Source organism: Felis catus, chromosome X, assembly GCF_018350175.1.
Source record: "Felis catus isolate Fca126 chromosome X, F.catus_Fca126_mat1.0, whole genome shotgun sequence".
Classification (NCBI taxonomy): Eukaryota; Metazoa; Chordata; class Mammalia; order Carnivora; family Felidae; genus Felis; species Felis catus.
This window is the reverse complement of record NC_058386.1, coordinates 122,771,935-122,791,899: the sequence shown is the minus strand read 5'-3', so window position 1 is coordinate 122,791,899 and position 19,965 is coordinate 122,771,935. Positions and strand designations below refer to the sequence as shown.

General features: G+C 43.1%; 1 protein-coding gene across 4 annotated transcripts in view; it reads right to left on the bottom strand.

Moving 5' to 3' along the window:
- MAMLD1 (mastermind like domain containing 1) overlaps window positions 1-19,965 on the bottom strand; it is a 121,730-nt gene that overhangs the window by 58,236 nt on the left and 43,529 nt on the right. For 3 of the 4 annotated variants that reach the window (XM_045050448.1, XM_019824423.3, XM_023249496.2), the window contains one exon: window positions 745-903. The exons of the other annotated variant lie outside the window; for it this stretch is intronic. In XM_045050448.1, coding sequence (XP_044906383.1) covers window positions 745-840 — 96 coding nt within the window. In that variant the 5' untranslated portion in view covers window positions 841-903. The remainder of the gene's footprint in view (window positions 1-744; window positions 904-19,965) is intronic. 4 annotated transcript variants of the gene reach the window in all.

Below are 19,965 nucleotides of genomic sequence, written 5' to 3'. Positions count from 1 at the left end.
CCTCTCTGCTCTATTAATTTCAGAGATTAAGTAAGCCACTCCTCTGTGGACCCAATACACTGAGATAACAGCCATTGTGTTTGCTGCAACTCCTACTAATGGAGCTAATCTTGGTAGACTAGTGATGTTGCAGGCTTTTGATGTCAAATTCAACTAACCAGTGGCTCTCATGGTCTCCTCTATCATCCTGGCTCCTAGACCTACCACTGGAAGCCCTAACCCCGAGTTTCAGATATTTGGATGATGTCTGGGTCCCAAGGGGAGAAAGTAGGAATTTGTCAAATGGGTTTTTAAAAGGACACCAGAGCCAGAGAGTTGAATGGGAATCTCATTCTGTTCCCTACTCACTGGCTTCTTGTTCTCAGTGATACTAGGAAGCTAATGAAATATATCTAGTGCCCATCAGTCCCACATTCCATGGTTTCTATTAAGAGAAAAAGAAGGCTTTTCTTCCCTTTCACTCTTCCTTTGTTTCTAGCTGAAGGGGTGCAGTGCAGAGATCATTAGACCGGGAATCCAGATGGAGCCTTGGACTATATTTCCTGCTCTTCCAGAAATTCATAAGGGGTAAGGTCAGCTCATCTCCTACATCTTTTCTAGGTCAGATTCTATCTAGTCCCTTACATTTTGGGTTGGTTCCCTGCCAACAAATTTGCACAGAGAATTTCAATAACACATCTTACGTTCAAGTTTAAGATTAGAAGCATTCAACACCCCCCTCCCCCCAATAGCCCATTGTCTGACCGATTCCTGGAGCTTTCTGGGCTCCTGACGATTTCCCACCATGGCGAAATGGGGAACCATGCTCTTGATTACAAGCCGACTTTTCCAGTCATCCATTGTTTGACCTGCAATTTTATTCTTGACTCTCCAAGGCGCTTCCCAAACGACCTAGACACAGGGCTTAGGGAGACAAAAAGTACACTGTCTTTCAGATATGAAGATGAGACCATAGACCCCGTGAATCACAGACTTTCACTCTGAGGACAGGTTTGGGTGGAGTCAGCCACATTCCCTTTCATGTCTCTCTCCCCACCCCACCACCCTCATTGAGCCCCTCCCACCCCCAGGGATGAGGGGCACTTCTGTAAAGCAGTTGGCTGGGATGAGATGGCAGTCCCCAGCTATGGGGAAGAGCAGAATTCACTGGAGAGCTGAAGGATGGGTAGAGAAGCAGCCTGATGTAACTAAAATAACACTAGGCTTAAAGGCAGGGAATGTGGGTCCTAGGTCTGGCTATTTTGCATGTGTGATAGATATGCAGTGAAATTGAGGGAAAGACTCTTCTGTTCTCTAGCACAATTTTCTTATACTAAAACCATGGTAGATGGCTCAGGTGACAGCTTATGGCCACTTCTGCTCTACTAGAGTAAGCCCACTCTACCAGAGTATGGCCCACTGAAGGAGCAGCTCCCAACTCTGGCCCCACTAGCACCCAGCCAAGTGATCTAACAGTTTATAGCCTGACTGTCAGTGGAACGAGGCAATGGGTGTTGGAAAGGGCTCATGAAGCCCTGCTGTACTGGTTTATGAAAAAACCAACAAAGCAGGCTGTGATCAGGTCTACCCCAAGGTATGCTCTCCACAACAGATAAGCAGACCTGTGCTAAACCAAGTAAAGCTTTTTTATTTTTTTTCATTTTATTTTATTTCATTTCTTTTTGTTTTTCATGATGTAGACAAGAAATAGCTGCTCTGCATTCATTCATTTCTCCTTCTCAGAAATCCCCTTGACAGTATGGCATCAGGCACTAAAACGCAATGTCTACACTTCTGCCTCTGGAAAAATGGAAACGTACTCTTCTCATTTTCCCACTGAGTACACTAAAATCTCTGGATATTTATATAAAACAAACATAAGAAGATCCCAAAAAGTGGAAAGAAGAAGGGACCTTGGGACTTGAGGAACGATGTGGTGGTGAGTTCTCTGGGTTTCCTTTTGGCTCACCAATATCAGACATGGACCTGAAGAAGCTGGCAACCCCAAAATGCCAATGGACACAGGCAAAAAGTCCCCCAACAAAAGTTTACTTTCTTTAGCTAAAGGACTAGGACAAGGGAAGACTACCAAGGCAGAAAATTTGTATCCAAGAACTGGTACAATTCACCTAAATACCACAGAAAAAAAGTGTGGTCCCACCAAGTCCCAACATCAAAGGCCAAGTGGGGCCTAGACTCCACCCCCATCTGGCAATAATGATTTATTTCTTCCTGCCCCCCTGGGGTGGTATCAAAGGAGGCCTAACAGGATCTTTTACCCTGCAGAGTGGTAATGAGTCAACATCCCATCACCGCCAATTTCAGTGGAGATCATATGGGGAATGGTAATGAGGCACTTCCACTGATCCCAGCCAGGATGGTATCAGTGAAAGCCTAGTAGGAAGCTAGAACTACCACACTGCCCAGCAGTAATGAGCCACCCTAACCTTGTTGTCCATGAAGGCTAAGTGAGGAGCCTAGACTTCAATACCCACATGAAAGAAATGAGATGGTGTCTCCTTCCCTGCCAAAGCATTGTCAGAGAAGTCAGCTAAAACAGAAGAGCTAAGTAAGTGCTGAAATAAGAGAACTGTCAACCCGGAATCTTATACCTAGGGAAAATATGCTTCGAATATGGAAGGGGAATCCAGATATTCTCAGATAAAGGGACACTAAAAGTATTTGTTAGTAACAGACCCCTCCTAAGAGAATGGCTAAAGGAAGTTCTCTAAACAGAACGGAAGTGATAAAATAAGGGATTCTGGACACCACCAAGGAAGAATGTACAATGGAAAGAAAAAATATGGGTAAATATAATACACTTTCCTTCTCCTCTCAAGTTTTCTAAATTATGGCTGAAGCACCAATTATAACATTGCATGCTGTGGTCCTAAATGTTATGTGGAAGAAATATTTAACACAATTACATTATAAACAGGGGAGGGTAAAGAGGTGAAAAGAGGGGTAAGGTTCCCATACTTCACTCAAACTGGTAAAATGTTGACATCAATGGACTATTACAAGTTATGTATATATGACATAATACCTAGAATAACCACTTAAAATGGCACACAAAAAGATGCATGCAAAAACACTCTACATGAATCATCAAATGAATTTCAAAAAATGTTTAAGTAACCTACAGGAAGTCAAGACAGAGAAAATAAAGAAACCAAAACATTTCTATACACCAACAGTGAAGCAGCAGAAAAAGAAATCAAGGACTTGATCTCATTTACAATTTCACCAAAACCCATAAAATACCTAGGAATAAACCTAATCATAGAGGTAAAAGATCTGTATGCTGAAAACTATAGAAAGCTTATGAAAGAAATTGAAGAAGGCACAAAGAAATGGAAGAACATTCCATGCTCGTGGATCAGAAGAACAAATATTGTTAAAATGTCAATGCTACCCAAAGCAATCTACACGTTCAATGCAACCCCTTACAAAATAACACCACATTCTTTACAGAGCTAGAAACAATCCTAAAACTTGTATGGAACCAGAAAAGACCCCAAATAGCCAAAGAAATCCTGAAGAAGAAAACCAAAGCTGGAGGCATCACAATTTCGGACTTCAAGCTATACTAAAAAGCTGTAATCATCAAGACAATATGGTACTGACACAAAAACAGACACATAGATCAATGGAACAGAATAGAGAATCCAGAAATGGACCCACAAATATATGGCCAACCAATCTTTGACAAAGCAGGAAAGAATATCCAATGGAAAGACAGTCTTTTTAGCAAATGGTGTTGGGAAAACTGGACAGTGGCATGTAGAAGAATGAACCTGGACCACTTTCTTATACCATACACAAAAATAAACTCAAAATGGATGAAAGACCTAAACGTAAGACAGGAAGCCATCAAAATCCTAGAGGAGAAAACAGGCAACAACCTCTTTGACCTCTTTGACCTTTGAAGAAGCAACTTCTTACTAGACATGTGTCTGGAGGCAAGGGAAACAAAAGGAAAAATGAACTATTGGGACCTTACCAAGATAAAAAGCTTCTGCACAGCAAACAATCAACAAAACTAAAAGGCAACTGACAGAATGGGAGAAGGTATTTTCAAATGACATATTGGATAAAGAGCTAGTATCCAAAATCTATAAAGAACTTATAAAACTCAACACCCCAAAAATAAATAATCCAGTGAAGAAATGGGCAAAAGACATGGACAGACACTTCTCCAAAGAAGACATCCAGATGGCTAATAGACACATGAAAAGATCCTCAACATCACTCATCACCAGGGAAATGCAAATCAAAACCACAATAAGATACCACCTCACACCTGTCAGAATGGCTAAAATGAACAACTCAGGAAACAACAGATGTTGGCGAGGATGCAGAGAAAGGGGAACACTTTTGCACTATTGGTGGGAATGCAAACTGGTGCAGCCGTTCTGGAGAATAGTATGCAGGTTCCTCAAAAACATAAAACTAGAACTACCCTACAACCCAGCATTTGCACTACTAGGTATTTATCCAAAGGATACAAAAATGTTGGCTCAAAGGGGCACATGCACCCCCATGTTTATACCAGCACTATCAACAATAGCCAAATTATGGAAAGAGCCCTAATGTCCATCGACTGATGAATGGATAAATAATACATGGTCTGTGTGTGTGTGTGTGTGTGTGTGTGTGTATATATATATAAAATTACTGAGCAATCAAAAAGAATGAAATCTTGCCATTTGCAACAATGTGGGTGGAACTACAATGTATTATGCTAAGTGAAATAAGTCAGTCAGAGAAAGATAAATATGTGATTTCACTCATATGTCGAATTTCAGAAACACAACAGATGAACATAGGGGAAGGGAGGGAAAATAAGTTAAAACGAGAGAAGAGGCAAACCATAAGGGACTCTTAAATACAGAGAACAAACTGAGGGTTGCCAGAGGGGAGTTGGGTGGGGGGGGATGGGCTAAATGGGAGATGGGCATTAAGGAGGGCACTTGTTGGGATGAGCACTGGGTGTTATACATAAGTGATGAATCACTAACTTCTACTCCCGAAATCATTATTACATTACATGTTAACTAACTTGGATTTAAATAAAAATTTTTTAGAAAGAAACAAAAACAGAACAAAATAAATTGGTATAATTAAGCACTAACTACCAGTAAGTTCGCTAAAATGAGAATGATCTAAATCCACCAATTAAAAGACACAAATTATCAATATTGGAATGAAAAAGGTAATATTGCTACTGATCCTATAGACATGTAAAGAATAAGGAAATACTACAAGTATCCCTACCCACATGAATTTGGAAATTAGATGAAATGGGCCAATTATTCTAAAAGCACAAACTACCAAAATTTACCCAAGATAATTATTAAAGGAATTCCTAATTTAAAAAAATTCCGGAAAATGACAACTCCAGGCTTAGACAATTTCACTAGAATTATTCCAATTGTTTAAAGAAGAATTAGCACCAATTCTACATAATCTCTTCAGAAACTAGAAGGAAACTTGTTTAGAAGAATTAGAAGAAACTAGAAGGGAATTGTTTAAAGAAGAATTAGCACCAATTCTACATAATCTCTTCAGAAACTAGAGGGAACACTTCCCAAAACTGTGTTACCCTGACTGTAAGAATGAAGACTGTACAAAGAAGACTACGGACTAATATTTCTCATGCATACCAACACAGAAATCCTTAACACAGTTCTAGCAGTTTATGAGAAGAATTATACACTATGATCAAGTTGGGTTTATTCTAGGGATGCAAAGCTGGTTCAATATTCAAAAGTCAACCCACATTATCCACCATACTGACAAGCAAAATAATAAAATTCATGTGATCCCCTCAAAACAATGTTGAAAAAGAACAAAATTGGAGGATTCACACTTTCCAGTTTTAAAACTTACTGCAAAACTACAGTAATCAAAACAGCATGCTATTGGAATAAGACGGGCATATAAGCCAATGGAATAGACTCGAGAATCCAGAAATAAAGCCATAAAACTGTGGCCAATTGATTTTCAAAATGGGTGTCAAGACCACTCAGTGGAGGAAAGAATAGCCTCTTTAGCAAAATGTGCAAATGTGTCACATGCAAAAGGATGATTTTGGACCCCTCCCTCACACTACATTAAAAAAAATCAACTCAATGGATCAACCTAAACATAGGAGCTCAAACTATAAAACATATAGAAGAAAACATAAGGGAAAATCTTTATGACATTGGGTTTGGCAATGGTTCTTAAACATCACACCAAGAGCATAAGCAACAAAAGGAAAAAATAGGTAAGTTGGACTTCATCACAATGAAAAACTTTTATGCATCAAAGGTCATTATCAAGAAAGTAAAGATAGCCCACAGAATGAAAGAAAACAACTGCAAATCATATATCTGATAAGGTTCTAGTATTTAGAATGTATAAAGACCTCTTACAACCCAACAATGAGAAAACAATACAATCTAAAAAATGGGCAAAAGACTTGAATAGACATTTCTCCAAACAAGATAAACTTATGGCCAACAAGCACGTGTAAAGATGCTCAATACCACAGGTGTTAGGGAAATGCAAATCAAAACCATGACATACCACATCCCGCCCATCAGGATGGCATACTTAAAAAAAGGAAAATGACAAGGGTTGGCAAGAATGTGGAGAAATCGGAACCCTCGTACATTCCTGATGGGAATTTAAATGTTACAAGTGCCGTGGAGAACAGTTTGGCAGTTCCTTAAAAAGTAACACAGAATTACCATCTGACCCCACAATCCCACTCCTAGGTATATATCCCAAAGAATCAAAAATAGGTATTCAAATACTTTTACACAAATGTTCATAAGCGCATCATTCATGATCATCAAAAGGTGGAAATAACCCAAATGTCCATCAATGTATAATGGATAAGCAAGTTTTGGTATAACCATACCATGGACTGTTATTCTGTCATGCAAAGGCATGAAGTACTGTCTGCCACATGCTGCCACGTAGATGAACGTTTATAACATTACACTAAGTGAAAAAAGCCTGTTGCAAAAAGTCACATAATGTATGAAGTTATCTTAAATGTCCGGAATAGGTAAATGCATGCAGGCAGAAATCAGATTGGTGTTTTCCAGAGCTGGGGGAGGGGAGAATGGAGAATGACTGCTTTATGAGTATGGGGTTTTATTTCAGTAAATGTTTAGGAACTAGATAGAGGTGATGCTTTAGTACATTGTGAATGTATTAAATAACACTAAGTTGTTATGTGAATTTCACCTTTAAAAAAATAGTGACCAAAAAAAAAGAAAAAAGAAACTAGTGACCACACTAAATACTGGCAACAGTGAGAGGAATCAGATCGCGCACGCATTGCTGGTTGGAATGAAAAAGTCACTCCGCAAAAACAGTCACTGCAAAACTGTTCAGTGGTTTCTTTTTTTTTTAATTTTTTTTTCAACGTTTATTTATTTTTGGGACAGAGAGAGACAGAGCATGAACGGGGGAGGGGCAGAGAAAGAGGGAGACACAGAATCGGAAACAGGCTCCAGGCTCTGAGCCATCAGCCCAAAGCCTGACGCGGGGCTCGAACTCACGGACCGCGAGATCGTGACCTGGCTGAAGTCGGACGCTCAACCGACTGCGCCACCCAGGCGACCCTCAGTGGTTTCTTTAAAAACTAAACACGCAACCGTTATAGGACCTAGCAGTTGAACTCCTGGGTATTTACCCCAGAGGAACAAGGACTTGCGTTCATACAAAACTTCGCAAAGGAGTGTTTGTAGTAGCTTTATTCATAGTAGCCAAAACACGGGAAACAACCCAGAAGTCCTTCAATGGATGAATGATTAAACAAACTGGTGCATATATACCATGGAGTACTATTCAGCAATACAAAGACATAACTGTTGATCTATATAATGACCTGGATGAATCTGCAGAGAATTCTGCTGAGTGAAAAGAGCCAACCCCTTCAATTTACATACTGTGTGATTCCATTTATGTAACAATCTCGAAATGTCAAAACTATAAAAATGGACTGATTGGTGGTTGCCAAGGATTAAGGAAGGAATGAGTGAGGGAAGGAAGTGGATGCATCCACACATGGGCAACATGAGGGGGTACATGTGGTGATGGAAATGTTCTGTACCTTGACTGTACCAGTGTCAGCATCCTGGTTGTGATATCACACTATAGTTTTGCAAGATGCTATCATTAGGGGAAGCTGGCTAAAGGGACATGGAATCTATTTGCATTATTTCTTACAACTGCATGTTCATCTACAATTATCTCCAAACAAAAACTTCAATTAAAATCATATAATCATATCATTTGATGCAGAAAAATCACTTCACAAAATTCAACATCCATTCATGATAAAAAAAAAAAAAAAGACCCTCAGAAAACCAGGAATAGGTGGGAAATTCCTCTACTTGATAAAGAATGTCTACATTGAACCTACAGATAACATCACACTTAATGATTAAAAAATAAATGCCTTCCCTATAAGGGGCGCCTGAGTGGCTCAGTTGGTTAAGAGTCCCAATTTGGCTCAGGTCATGATCTTGTGGCTCGTGGGTTTGAGCCCCCCGTAGGGCTCTGCAGAGCCTGCTTGGGATTCTCTGTCTCCCTCTCTCTCTCTGCCCCTCCTTGACTTGTGCTTTCTTTCTCTCAAAAATAAATAAACTTAAAACATTTTTTAAAAATGCCTTCCCTATAAGATTGTTAACAAGGCAAGGATGTCTGCGTCTTCATTGCTTGTACCAAATCAATATGTTGTACACCTTAAACTTACACAGTGTTGTCTGTCAAATATATCTCAATTAAAAAAACGAAGCACTGGAAGTTCTAGCTAGTACATTAAGGTAAGAAAATGAAATGAAAGGCATGCATATTAGAAAAGAAGAAGTAAAACTATCTCTATTTGCAGTTGACATAATTGTCTACATGAAAAACCTTAAGAAATTTACAAAGAAACTCCTAGAACCAAGAAGTGAGTTTGGCAAGGTCTCAGGATACAAGATCAACAAATAAAAATCAATTACATTTATAAGTACCATCAATGAATAAATGGACACTGGATTAAAAATACAGTACCATGGACTACTGCCCCAAAACTTCCTAGGTGAGACCCAAACAAAACATGTATAGGACTTACATGCTAAAAACTGCACAACACTGATGAAAGGAAAGAGAGAAGAGCTAAATGAATGGAGGGATATTCTGTGTTCATAGACTGGAGGACTCAGCATAGTAAAGATGTCAGTTTTTCTCAAATTCATATGCAGCTTTAACCAAGTCCTATCAAAATCCCGATTCCTTTGTAGATACAGACAAGATGATTCTAAAATAAATGGGAACAATTTTCCAATATTAAGTGGAAAGGCAATGGAAGCAGAAGAGGTGAAACGATTTTCTGGTTGCTAGACTCATTATATGGCTGCATTAATCAAGACTGCCCGGTATTGGCAAAGGGACAGACACACAGATAACTGAAACAGAACACAGAACCCAGAAAAAGACCTGCACTAATATGCCCAACTGATTTTTGGCAAAAGCACAAAAGCAATCCGGTGCAGGAATGATAGCATTCTTAACACATGGTTCTGGAGCAAAGGAGCATCTGTAAGCAAAAAGTGAACATCAACCTCAACGTCACCCCTCACACAAAAATCAACTCAAAATTGACCATGGAATTAAGTGTAAGATGTCAAAATATACAAATTTCACGAAAAGAAAAAAGTAGAACATCTTCAGGATGAAGAGCTAGACAAAATGTTCTTTCTCAGATGTGATCCAAAAAGCATGCCCCATAAAAAAATATCGACAAATCAGACCTTATCAAAAATAAAATCTTTGGCTCTGTGACCCTGTGAATAGGAGAAAATATGTGCAACCTCATATGTGATAAAGGACTAGTATCTAGAATATGTAAGGAACCTCAAAACTCAATGGTAGGAAGACAAACTACTATCCAAGTAGAAAATGGGCAAAAGACATGAAAAGGCATTCCACTGTCGAGTTTCTATGGGTGGCAGATAAGGACATCCAAAGATGCTGAATGTCATTAACCATTAGAGAATTGCTAAAATCAAAACCAGTTATGACAGCAAAACCAGGTGAGGATGTGGAGAAATGGGTTCACCCATGCACTGCTGGTGGGAATGTAAAATGGTACAGATACTCTGCAAGATGGTTTGGTAGTTTCTTCTAAAACTAAACATGCAAGTGACAATTTCTTTTTTCCTTTTTTAAATTTTTTTGAAGTTTATTTTTGACAGACAGAGTGCAAGCAGGGGAGAGGCAGAGAGAGAGGGAGACACAGAATCCGAAGCAGGCTCCAGGCTCTAAGCTGTCAGCAAAGAGCCTGACGTGGGGCTCGAACCCATGAACTGTGAGATCATGACCTGAGCTGAAGTCGAACACTTAACCGACTGAGCCACGCAGGTACCCCTGCAAGTAACAATTTCTGTCCATGCGAGAGAGCTGTAGCAAGACTCATCAGAAAAAAAAAAATAAAACTGTAGCAGGGCACCTGGGTGGTTCAGTTGGTTAAGCATCTGACTCTTGAGCTCACAGGTCATGACCTCACAGTTTATGAGATCGAGCCCCACACTGGGCTCTGTGCCGACAGCATGGAGTCTGCTTGGGATCCTCTCTCTGCTCCTCCCCCACTCATGCATGCTCTCTCTCTCTTGTAAAATAAAACTCTAATAAAAAAGAAAAAAAACCTGCAGTAATATTGATTTTTTAGTTTTGATATTATACAACTGTGATTTGCAATTTCCCATGCATCTGTAATTACTTCAAAATAAGAATTGAACTGCTATTCCAAACAGATTTCAGTGTCCAGATCCAGAAGTTTGTATAGACCTTTTTATTCTTTAAAAAACAATTACCACCCAAATCTTTCTTGAGTACTTCAGGGACCAAGCCCGAGGCCTTGGCTGTGACCTCACTCAAATACTAGGATCTGGGGACAAAATGGCATATAACGTACAATGCACCCAAAGAAAACTGGAAAAAAGAGACCCCATTTACCACAGAGGCCATCACTAACTCTCTGGCCCGGCATCTGGAGCCCGTGTGGGGGACGGAGGCCCGGATCTTATTTCAGGGCTGGCAACACAAAACCTATCGACATCAAACAAGCTACCCATTCAGCTCAAAAGAAAAAAGGCAAAAAAAAAAAAAAAAATGCCGCTTTTGCTTTTAAAGACTTCACTCCACTGATTTCTTGTCCTGCCCCTTTGTGGCTCCCAGCAGCCAATGTAAAGGGGACAAGTGGGGGTAATGGCCAGAGCTTCCTGAACAAAGGCCTGATTCTCTGGTCCGCAGTAGCAGCCTACTGGCCCAGCATCACATCAGTGCACTTGGGTACTGGCTGGACCCAGGGCTGGGGATCACAGCCAATGGAGGAGGGCGCTGGCAGGATGTCCCACCTGGAAATTGACTTTGTTTGGTCCAAGTCATAGGAGTCTCCCACCCCCAGCCTCGGGACATGGTCTCGTTTTCTCTTTCCCTCTAGATGAACCCGGGCCTGGGAAAGAGCCCTTGGGCAGACCTTTCTGTCCACAGCAGGGGTCTGCCACCTTCCCACCCCTGAGGCCTGCCTGGGCTTCTCCTCCCCTGGCAATGCCCATGAGCACCTGTCTGGGAGTCTACGCCCCTTGCATTAAAAGAAACCAACCCCCAGCAATTTTTCTCAGCCAAGCACAACCCAGGGCTGTAGACGAACCCTAAAGCCATCTGCCACGCAGTTTGGATTTGAGTCTCACAAATCCATGTACACTCAACTTGCCATTTCATAAAGAAATGAAATGCTCCAGGGATATGTGTTGCTTTGTGACTTTGTGGACTGAGCATGTGGGGATCAGGGTGGGGCAAAGACTGATCTCAGACCTTAGCTTCAGAACAGAGGCCGGTGGGCAGTCTCTCTTTCCCCCTCAGGCTCTAAGTGCATACCTGGGAGCTCCTGGACACCCACATCTGGAAGACATCAGCCTGAGCTCTGAAGGCACACTAGTACCTCTGGGGCTATCACCAGGTCACCCCACCCCGCATTAGCCATGCCTCTAGTGCCTGACCTCTTGCAGGTCTGCAGACTCTGCCAGATCCCTGATGTCCACCTCTAAGTGCCAGCTGGGGCCAACTCTACCTTGCTGCTGCCTAACTTCATGTGTGACAGTGGAAGGAAACGAGGAGCCAGATTAAAGGCACGTGGCAAGAAAGGAAGGGGAGCATGAGGATATTGCTGGAGCAACCCTGAAATATTCTTTTTTAAAATGTTTATTTATTTTAAGAGAGAGAGAGAGAATGCAGGGAAGGGGCAGAGAGAGAGGGAGACAGAGAATCTGAAATAAGCTCCAGGCTCTGAGCTGTCTGCACAGAGCCTGATGCGGGGCTCGAACTCATGAACCATGAGATCATGACCTGAGCCGAAACCAAGAGTCAGATGTTTAGCTGACTAGGCCACTCAGGGGTCCCCTGGAATCTTCTTTAAAAGCACAAAGCAGTCCTGGGGCGCCTGGGTGGCTCAGTCAGTTAAGCGTCAGACTTTGGCCCAGGTCATGATCTCACAATTCATGGGTTCAAGCCCCGCGTCGGGCTCTGTGCTGACAGCTCAGAGCTTGGAGCTTGTTTCAGATTCTGTGTCTCCCTCTCTCTGCCCCCCCCCCCACTTATGCATTTTCTCTCTCTCTCTCTCTCTCTCTCTCTCTCTCTGTCTCTCTCTCTCTCAAAAATAAATAAACATTAAAAAAAAAAAAGCACAAAGCAGTCCTCACGCCTTTGACCCCCAGCCCCTACCAGCTTGGCCAGGAATAGCCTTGGGTTTTGGACCAGAAGAGCCAAACGGCATGCTGCACCGTGAGGCCTACTTCTCAGCTTCACCAATGGACCCGAGAGTGTCCCTCATCCCAACCACTTCTTCCTCTATGTACCCTGGGTAGGGTGAGGGTGAGGAGACAGGCACTGCTCAGCCATTCCCCAGGCAACCTCTGAGCCCATGATGTCCCACCCCAAGTCTCCAGGTTGTTGGGCACATTTTTCGTCAGGACAGAAGCCATTCAATAGGAGAGCCCTCATCTTTCAAGGGTGAAATTTAGCCCCCAAAGCAAAGAAAAAAGCCCAAAGACCTCCAGGTTTCAAATGGGCTTGCAGATGAACACATCTACGATATGGATGGCTAAATAAGTCAAATCTGTTTTCGAACATGCGCACTACTGCTATAGGTCAGGTGGAACTGTGTCCCCTTCCCAATCATATATTGTCATCTTAACCCCAGTACTTCAGAATGTGACTTTATTTGCAAATAGGGTCATCGCAGATGTAAGTAGTTAAGATGAGGTCATACTGGAGTAGGGTGGGCCCCTAATTTGGTATGACTGGTGTCCTTACGAAAAGGGGACATTTGGATCCAGAGGCACACTCACAGGGAGAAGGTCATGTGAGGACTGGGGTGATGCTGCCACAAGCCAAGAAGTACCAGATCCTTCTGTGGCCCCTTCAGAGGGAGTGTGGCCCTAATGACACTTTGATTTCAGACTCCTATCTTCGAAGTGTGAGAAAATAGATGTCTGTTGTCTAAGCCTCCTAGTCTGTGGAATTCTGTTATGGCAGCCCCATCAAAATCATACACCAGGGACAAAACTGTTTTTATGGGAAGGTGGAAACCAGCAAGGAGTGGCCTGTGTCCACAGCAGAGTACACTCACTGGTTGGGCTCAGGGTACTTCTTCTTTTGTGGCGAAATATAATCTCTCATTAGGATGTCTAAGAGCTGGAGCGTTCAGAGCCCAGGGCAGTCTTCGGCTCTGGGCACTTAGAGAACACTCAGTTCTGGACTATTATTCATCTGCCCACCCCATTAACCTAAAGCCAGGGATCATCCTACCTATCCCAGGCAGCTTGGAACCAGAGCACCTGATGCAGTGCTGTGCTCATGGCAAACAGTTTACAAAAATTCTCTAGACAAAACTGTGGTGCAGGGGCCACGTGGGAAAGGAGAAGCAAGGAAACAAAGGGAAAGAGGTTCCTCCAATGAAGATTCTCTTGGCTTGATGGCTGGCTGCATGCAGACCAGGAAGCTAAGGCCACTCATACCTTCCAGACTTCCAGGCTGGATGGTGGGAAGAAGTATGGGGCTGCTGATAGGCAGAGAACATTGCATGAGGAACAGACTCAGCAGCTCACTGCCATCAATCATGGCCACTGTGGGTACTAATCACAGCAGATCACTAAAAGGTACTGGCTAACTGTGAATAATTACTATCTGCCACTAGCAATCTTAGTGTTAAGCTGGGCACAAGTCAAGTAGGATGCTATGGTCCAGCAGGATTCAGACCTAGGAGAAGCAGGCAGAACCCAGGCTGGAGACAGGCAGCTCAAGTGTTAAAGAGGCCATGCTTCTATGTCAGTATAGGCAGGGCTTTGGAGCCCAATGACAGGCCTTGAAGCAGGAAGACCAGCTTCTGAGTCATGAGTTATGGGGCTCTGGGAAAGCTGCTTAACCTTAAAGACTCAGTTTCCTCATGTGTAAAGTGCAAACTTCTATGCAGAAATATAACAGCTACCACTGGGTGCCGACCATGAATCAGGCATCTGTTTGGCAATTCACACAGAGCATTTCACTGGCTCTGTCCAACCTTCCTACAAGGTACATATGAAGAGCTCCCTTTGTGTCCCCATCAGCCAGGGCAGGATGTACTTGTCTAATAGTTGGCTTCCCCTCTGGTTTGTAAACTCTCTGAGGGAAGGAAGCATGACTTCCATGTGGCTGCAGCTCCAGAGTCAGAACACACAGTAGGGGGCCAGGAACTATCTGTTGGATGGATCTGTAGAGTGGATTCGAGCTTGGGTGGAAGGCTGGACTAGAACCTTCTAAAGCAGTCCCTCAGCCTAGGGTGCTGATGACCTGGTGTGTTGGAGCCCATGTATCCGTAGGAATACATGACATGTTCCTCAATATTTCTGTGCATTTGAAAGGACTGCTTTGATAGTGCGTAGAACTATAAGGCATAGAATTATATAGCCTTGTGCTAATAAATATATCAATATTCCAAAACACCAATACCACTCTTACTTTTTAAAAGTTGGCTTTAAAAAGTCCAAAGTGATGTGGAAAAATTGGAATCCTCAAATATTGCTGGTGAGAACATAAAATGGCGCACTCTGGAAAACAGTGTGGTGGTTCCTGAGCAAGTTAAACATAGAGTAGCTACATGATTCAGCAATTCTGCTCTTGGGTGTATACCCAAGAGACCTGAAAACATGTCTACACAAAAACCTGCACATGAATGTTCATAGTAGCACTATTCATAACAACCAAGAGGTTTAAATCACCCAAATGTCTATCAACTGGTGAATGGAGAAGGAAAATGTGGTCTATCTATACAATGGGATGTTATTCAACCATAAAAAGGAATGAAGTGTGGGGCACCTGGATGGCTCAGGTGGTTAAGCGTCCAATTTCGGCTCAGGTCATGATGTCACAGTTTGTGAGTTCAAGCCCCGCGTCAGGCTCTGTGCTGACAGCTCAGAGCCTGGAGCCTGCTCCCGATTGTGTGTCTTCTTCTCCCTCTACCCCTCCCCCACTCACATGCTGTCTCCCTCTCAAAAATAAATAAACATTTTTTTAAAGGAATGAAGTGTGATATGTACTACAACATGGAGGTACCTTGAAATCAAGATGCTAAGTGAAAGATGTCAGGTACAAGAGGCTACAGATTGTATGATTCCATTTATATGAAATGTCCAGAATAGGTAAGTCTGTAGAGAAAGAAACTAGATTTGTAGTTGCCTAGGGCTGTGGGGAGAGGGGAGAATGTGGCGTGATGGAGGCTGGGATTCTTTTGAGGGCGATAAAAATGTTCTAGAATTAATTGTGATGATGGTTTGTACATGTCTTTGAATATGCTAAAACTCATTCATTCATTCTAAATTTTCAAACAGTGAATTGTACGATATGTGAATTACATACTAATTGAACTTTTTCAAAAAGCCCAAATTATCACTCCTTAATCTAACTTGGGATTTTAGAAAGACGCTCCTTTTAGAGAAAGGATGAATGAACATCTTGTAAGTTTTTGGAAAAAAGAAAGTCTATATCCTCTACTCTTTTTTTTAAAGTTTTTATTTTAATTCCAGTTAGATAACAGAGTGTTATATTAGTTTCAGGTGTATGATATAGTAATTCAACACTTCCATGCATCACCTTGTGCTCATCAACACAAGTGCTCTCCTTAATCCCCATCACCTGTTTCACCCATCCCCCCCCCCTCTGGTAACCATCAGTGTGCTATCTATAGTTGAGAGTCTGTTTCTTGGGTTCTCTCTCTCTTCCTTTGCTCATTTGTTTTGTTTCTTAAATTCCACATATGAGTGAAATCATATGGTCTCTGTCTTTCTCTGACTGACTTATTTGGCTTAGCATCATACTCTCTAGCTCCATCCATGTCATAGTAAATGGCAAGACTTCATTTTTTATGACTAATATTCCATTGTATATATAAACCAACTCTTCTGTATCCATTCACCTATCCTCTACTCTTAGTAAAACTGGGTCCTTGTGAAATGGGATGTCAATGGGTCTTTTCACCTGTTGCTGGTGACCTTTCCCTAGTGACCCACATACTCAGGAAAAAACTTACCAAGTTGATGTGGAAATGATATCTCAAGCTCTGGTTGATTACACTTTTCACACTGCCACTGCTGCTCCCCAGGAACTCCCCACTCTGCCTCCTTTTTCCTCTGGGGTTTCATGCCACTGATGTTAAAAATGTCCTCCCTCCCCAAATGACCCCCATCTGGGTGTCATGTGCCACTCTGTGACAGATACACTTGGAGTTGGGGCTTCCTGGCAAGTACAAATGTCCTGCAGTCCCACACAGTGGGCTCAGATGGCAGAGTCCTGCTTCAAGGGGCTAAGACTGGTACAGACCACTAAGTTAGCTGAGAGTACTGTTTGTCCAGTTGGCCCTGCCCTGAAAGGGATTTGACTTTAAACCTGAGCAGTGCATGATGGCCACCCATTATGGCAAACAGAGAACAGAGTTTTCTGGAACATGGGGACACCAAGAAATTAGGGCAGACTGAGACAGTCTTAGGGCAGTGATGACAATGCTAATCTTGTCACGAATGACTGCAGCAGGACTGGCCTGCGAGGTGATGTGAGGCCAAGTTTTGTCAAGACGTCATTTTTTATTAGACTTGTGCAGCATCATCTTTTCCTGTTATAGACATCATATACTTTGAGAACTGAAAGAGCCCTGAGATTTAACATGGCAGTGCAAGTGAAGGCCGTGCCCACTACTTGCTGACTTTTCCATGTGTTGAATGCCTATAAGCTGAGTTTCTCTAAGCTTCTGCACAGCTGATCATTAAATTTGGGGTTGTGTTGGAAGGTTTCAGGAAACTGCTGAACCAGACCATCCCACTCACATGCTGTTACACGAACGTACACAGAGACACAGATGCACACAGTCATATATGCACACAGAAACACATTGACACACACACAAATGTCACACATACATACACACACACACATACAGTTGCATGTGCATTCAGAAACGCACACAGACATAGACACAAATGCACAGTCACACATACATACAGAAACAGAGATACACATAGACATGCACGCACAGGCAGACATACACACATGCACAGACACACACGTGCACACACACAGACACACGCAGACATGCACACAGACACACACGTGCACACACATACACAGATACACAGAAATAGACAGACACACAGATTTCCCTCCATCTCCCCGCCGGGAGCACTAGGTGCCCTGGAGAAAGCGGTCCCTCTCTCAGCTGGGAACACTGCCTCAGTACTTGTGGGAGCCTGGCCTCTCTACCTTCTGGCTGGGCCCAGTGGCGGCCGGCAGAGGGAAGCGCGCGGCAGCTGCCCTCCTCCTTTCCAGCCCTTCCTGCCACTTAGCTGTGGGAAGGCACACACTCAAGCAAGGTCCATTCCCCTCGAAGTGACCAAAAGCAGTGTTGTCCCTGGACTTCCCATACAAGTAAAACTGGCAGTGCTGGGCTACGGAGGGGGAAAGCATTGGACACGGTTTGACTTTGCAGTAACTTCACCAGGCAATAGCCTCAGAATGTAGAAACAGCTTGTAAACACCTGCCACTTGGGCCCAGGTGCCAGCAGCCAACCGTAACCACAGCCAAACCAGGCACATAGAGGTGTGCAGCGTGCTGTTAGCTGTTGGCCAAGGTGAAATCGCAGGCAGGACCTGGGAGCCAGGAGACCTGGGTTCCACTTGCATGTTACACAAACCACTTGACCTCTGTGAGCCTCAGGCTCCTCATCTGCAAAATGGGACTGATCTCCTTGGCTCTTCTCCCCCTCACATGTATCATGTGAGGGTCAGAGGAGAACCTGAACTGGAAAGCCCATGGGACAGAGGGACAGGGGCATGGGGTGGGTAGGCCCTTTCTACAATGCAGGAAATGGAGCAAGCCACTGTGCTGAAAGGAAGTAGTCCCTTTTTGTGCCCTCCTCCTTTACAGTAAAGTTTGGTTAGGATCCTAGAATGTTAATATTGGGAGGGAAAACTAGAGATTATAGGTATACCAGTATGGAAACCAAGGCAGAGACTTGTTCAGGATCACAGGAACGATGGGCAGGGAGAGCTGACAATGAATCCCAAATCAGGGCACCATGGCAACAGCTGGACTGAGGACAGGCACATGAGCTAATGTTCCCTCGGGTTCACATTCTGAAAGGTACCGGGCAGAGGAAGCCTAATAAAACCCTGAGGCTGCCTCCCAGGCTGTCCATGACCCTGCCTCCCTTCAAAGTATGACCCTGCCGGCCACACTGAGGTTTCAGCCTGTCCTTGCCAAGGCTGATGGGCGAGCCTCTTTACCTCTCTGGGTTTCACCTTCTCTCAACGTCTTAATGACTTTGGCCTGGAGGACCCTGTGAGGCTTGCCAGCCGGCACCACCTCAACATCAACTTTCTTCTACAGCCATCTACCTGTTCTGACTTCCTTGCCAGAGCTACTGGAAACACTCTAGACTGGCTCCTGATTCCCAGTGGGGCTGGGTGGACTTTGGGATCCTCTCTTTCTGCATTAAACCAAAGACCCATGGAATCCCCCGCTCCCTGTCCCCTGGGTGGTACACAGGCAATCTGGGAATCAGAGCCCTGGGTCACTAATTAGGACAATGCTCAAGAACTCTTCATCAACCTCAGAGTCCAAAATGCTCAAAAAAGAAAGTGGGAGGAAATGAGGCCACAGCTAAGAGAGGAATGTGGCCAGCTGTCACTGGGCCTGGCAAGAAGATGTCCCTGTAAGGCCTCCACCCACAGTCCAGCCTTCTGTCTCCAACTACACTGTCAAGGGTCCACTCAGAAAACTACCTAAGAAGGTGAGCAGTACGAGGGAAGCGTACTTAACAGCCTATAGGAGCAGTGAGTTAAAAGAAGAAACAGAACAGCCGTTTCTTTCAAAATAAAGATTACTGTTATTAGGAAAGAAAAGATTTGTGAAGAGTTCATGTTTAAGTTGTCTTTCTTAACACATTCCATTCTATAGATGGATTTAGAATAATGGGAAAAAAACCCTAGTGTTGCACTTACAGACTTCATGTGAAATCTCATTTGATGGGAGGAAAATGTGCTTTCAGGACTTACGATGATGAAATAAATTCTCTCCATTCTTGGAAATGCTTCTTTGCAAATATTTTAGATATTATTTCACAAATGAAAGAAAACAGTCAAGGCTGCTACCACCAGCTTTGGAGAAAACATTCTAATTTTCAAGATATTTATCACGAGTTGGCAACAATGGCCCTGGTTTCCACAAAAAGTGGGAAAATTGCTGTGCATTTCGGAAATGGTTCCCAGACACTCCCCTTTGAGGACACAGTCAACAAAATGCACACAAGTGTGATCAGCAGGCAACTGGCTGAAAGGGAAAACTGTCATGAATACTTTTGGAGGCTACTTGGCTTGATAGCAAGAGTGAATTTACACAGTTCAAATTACACG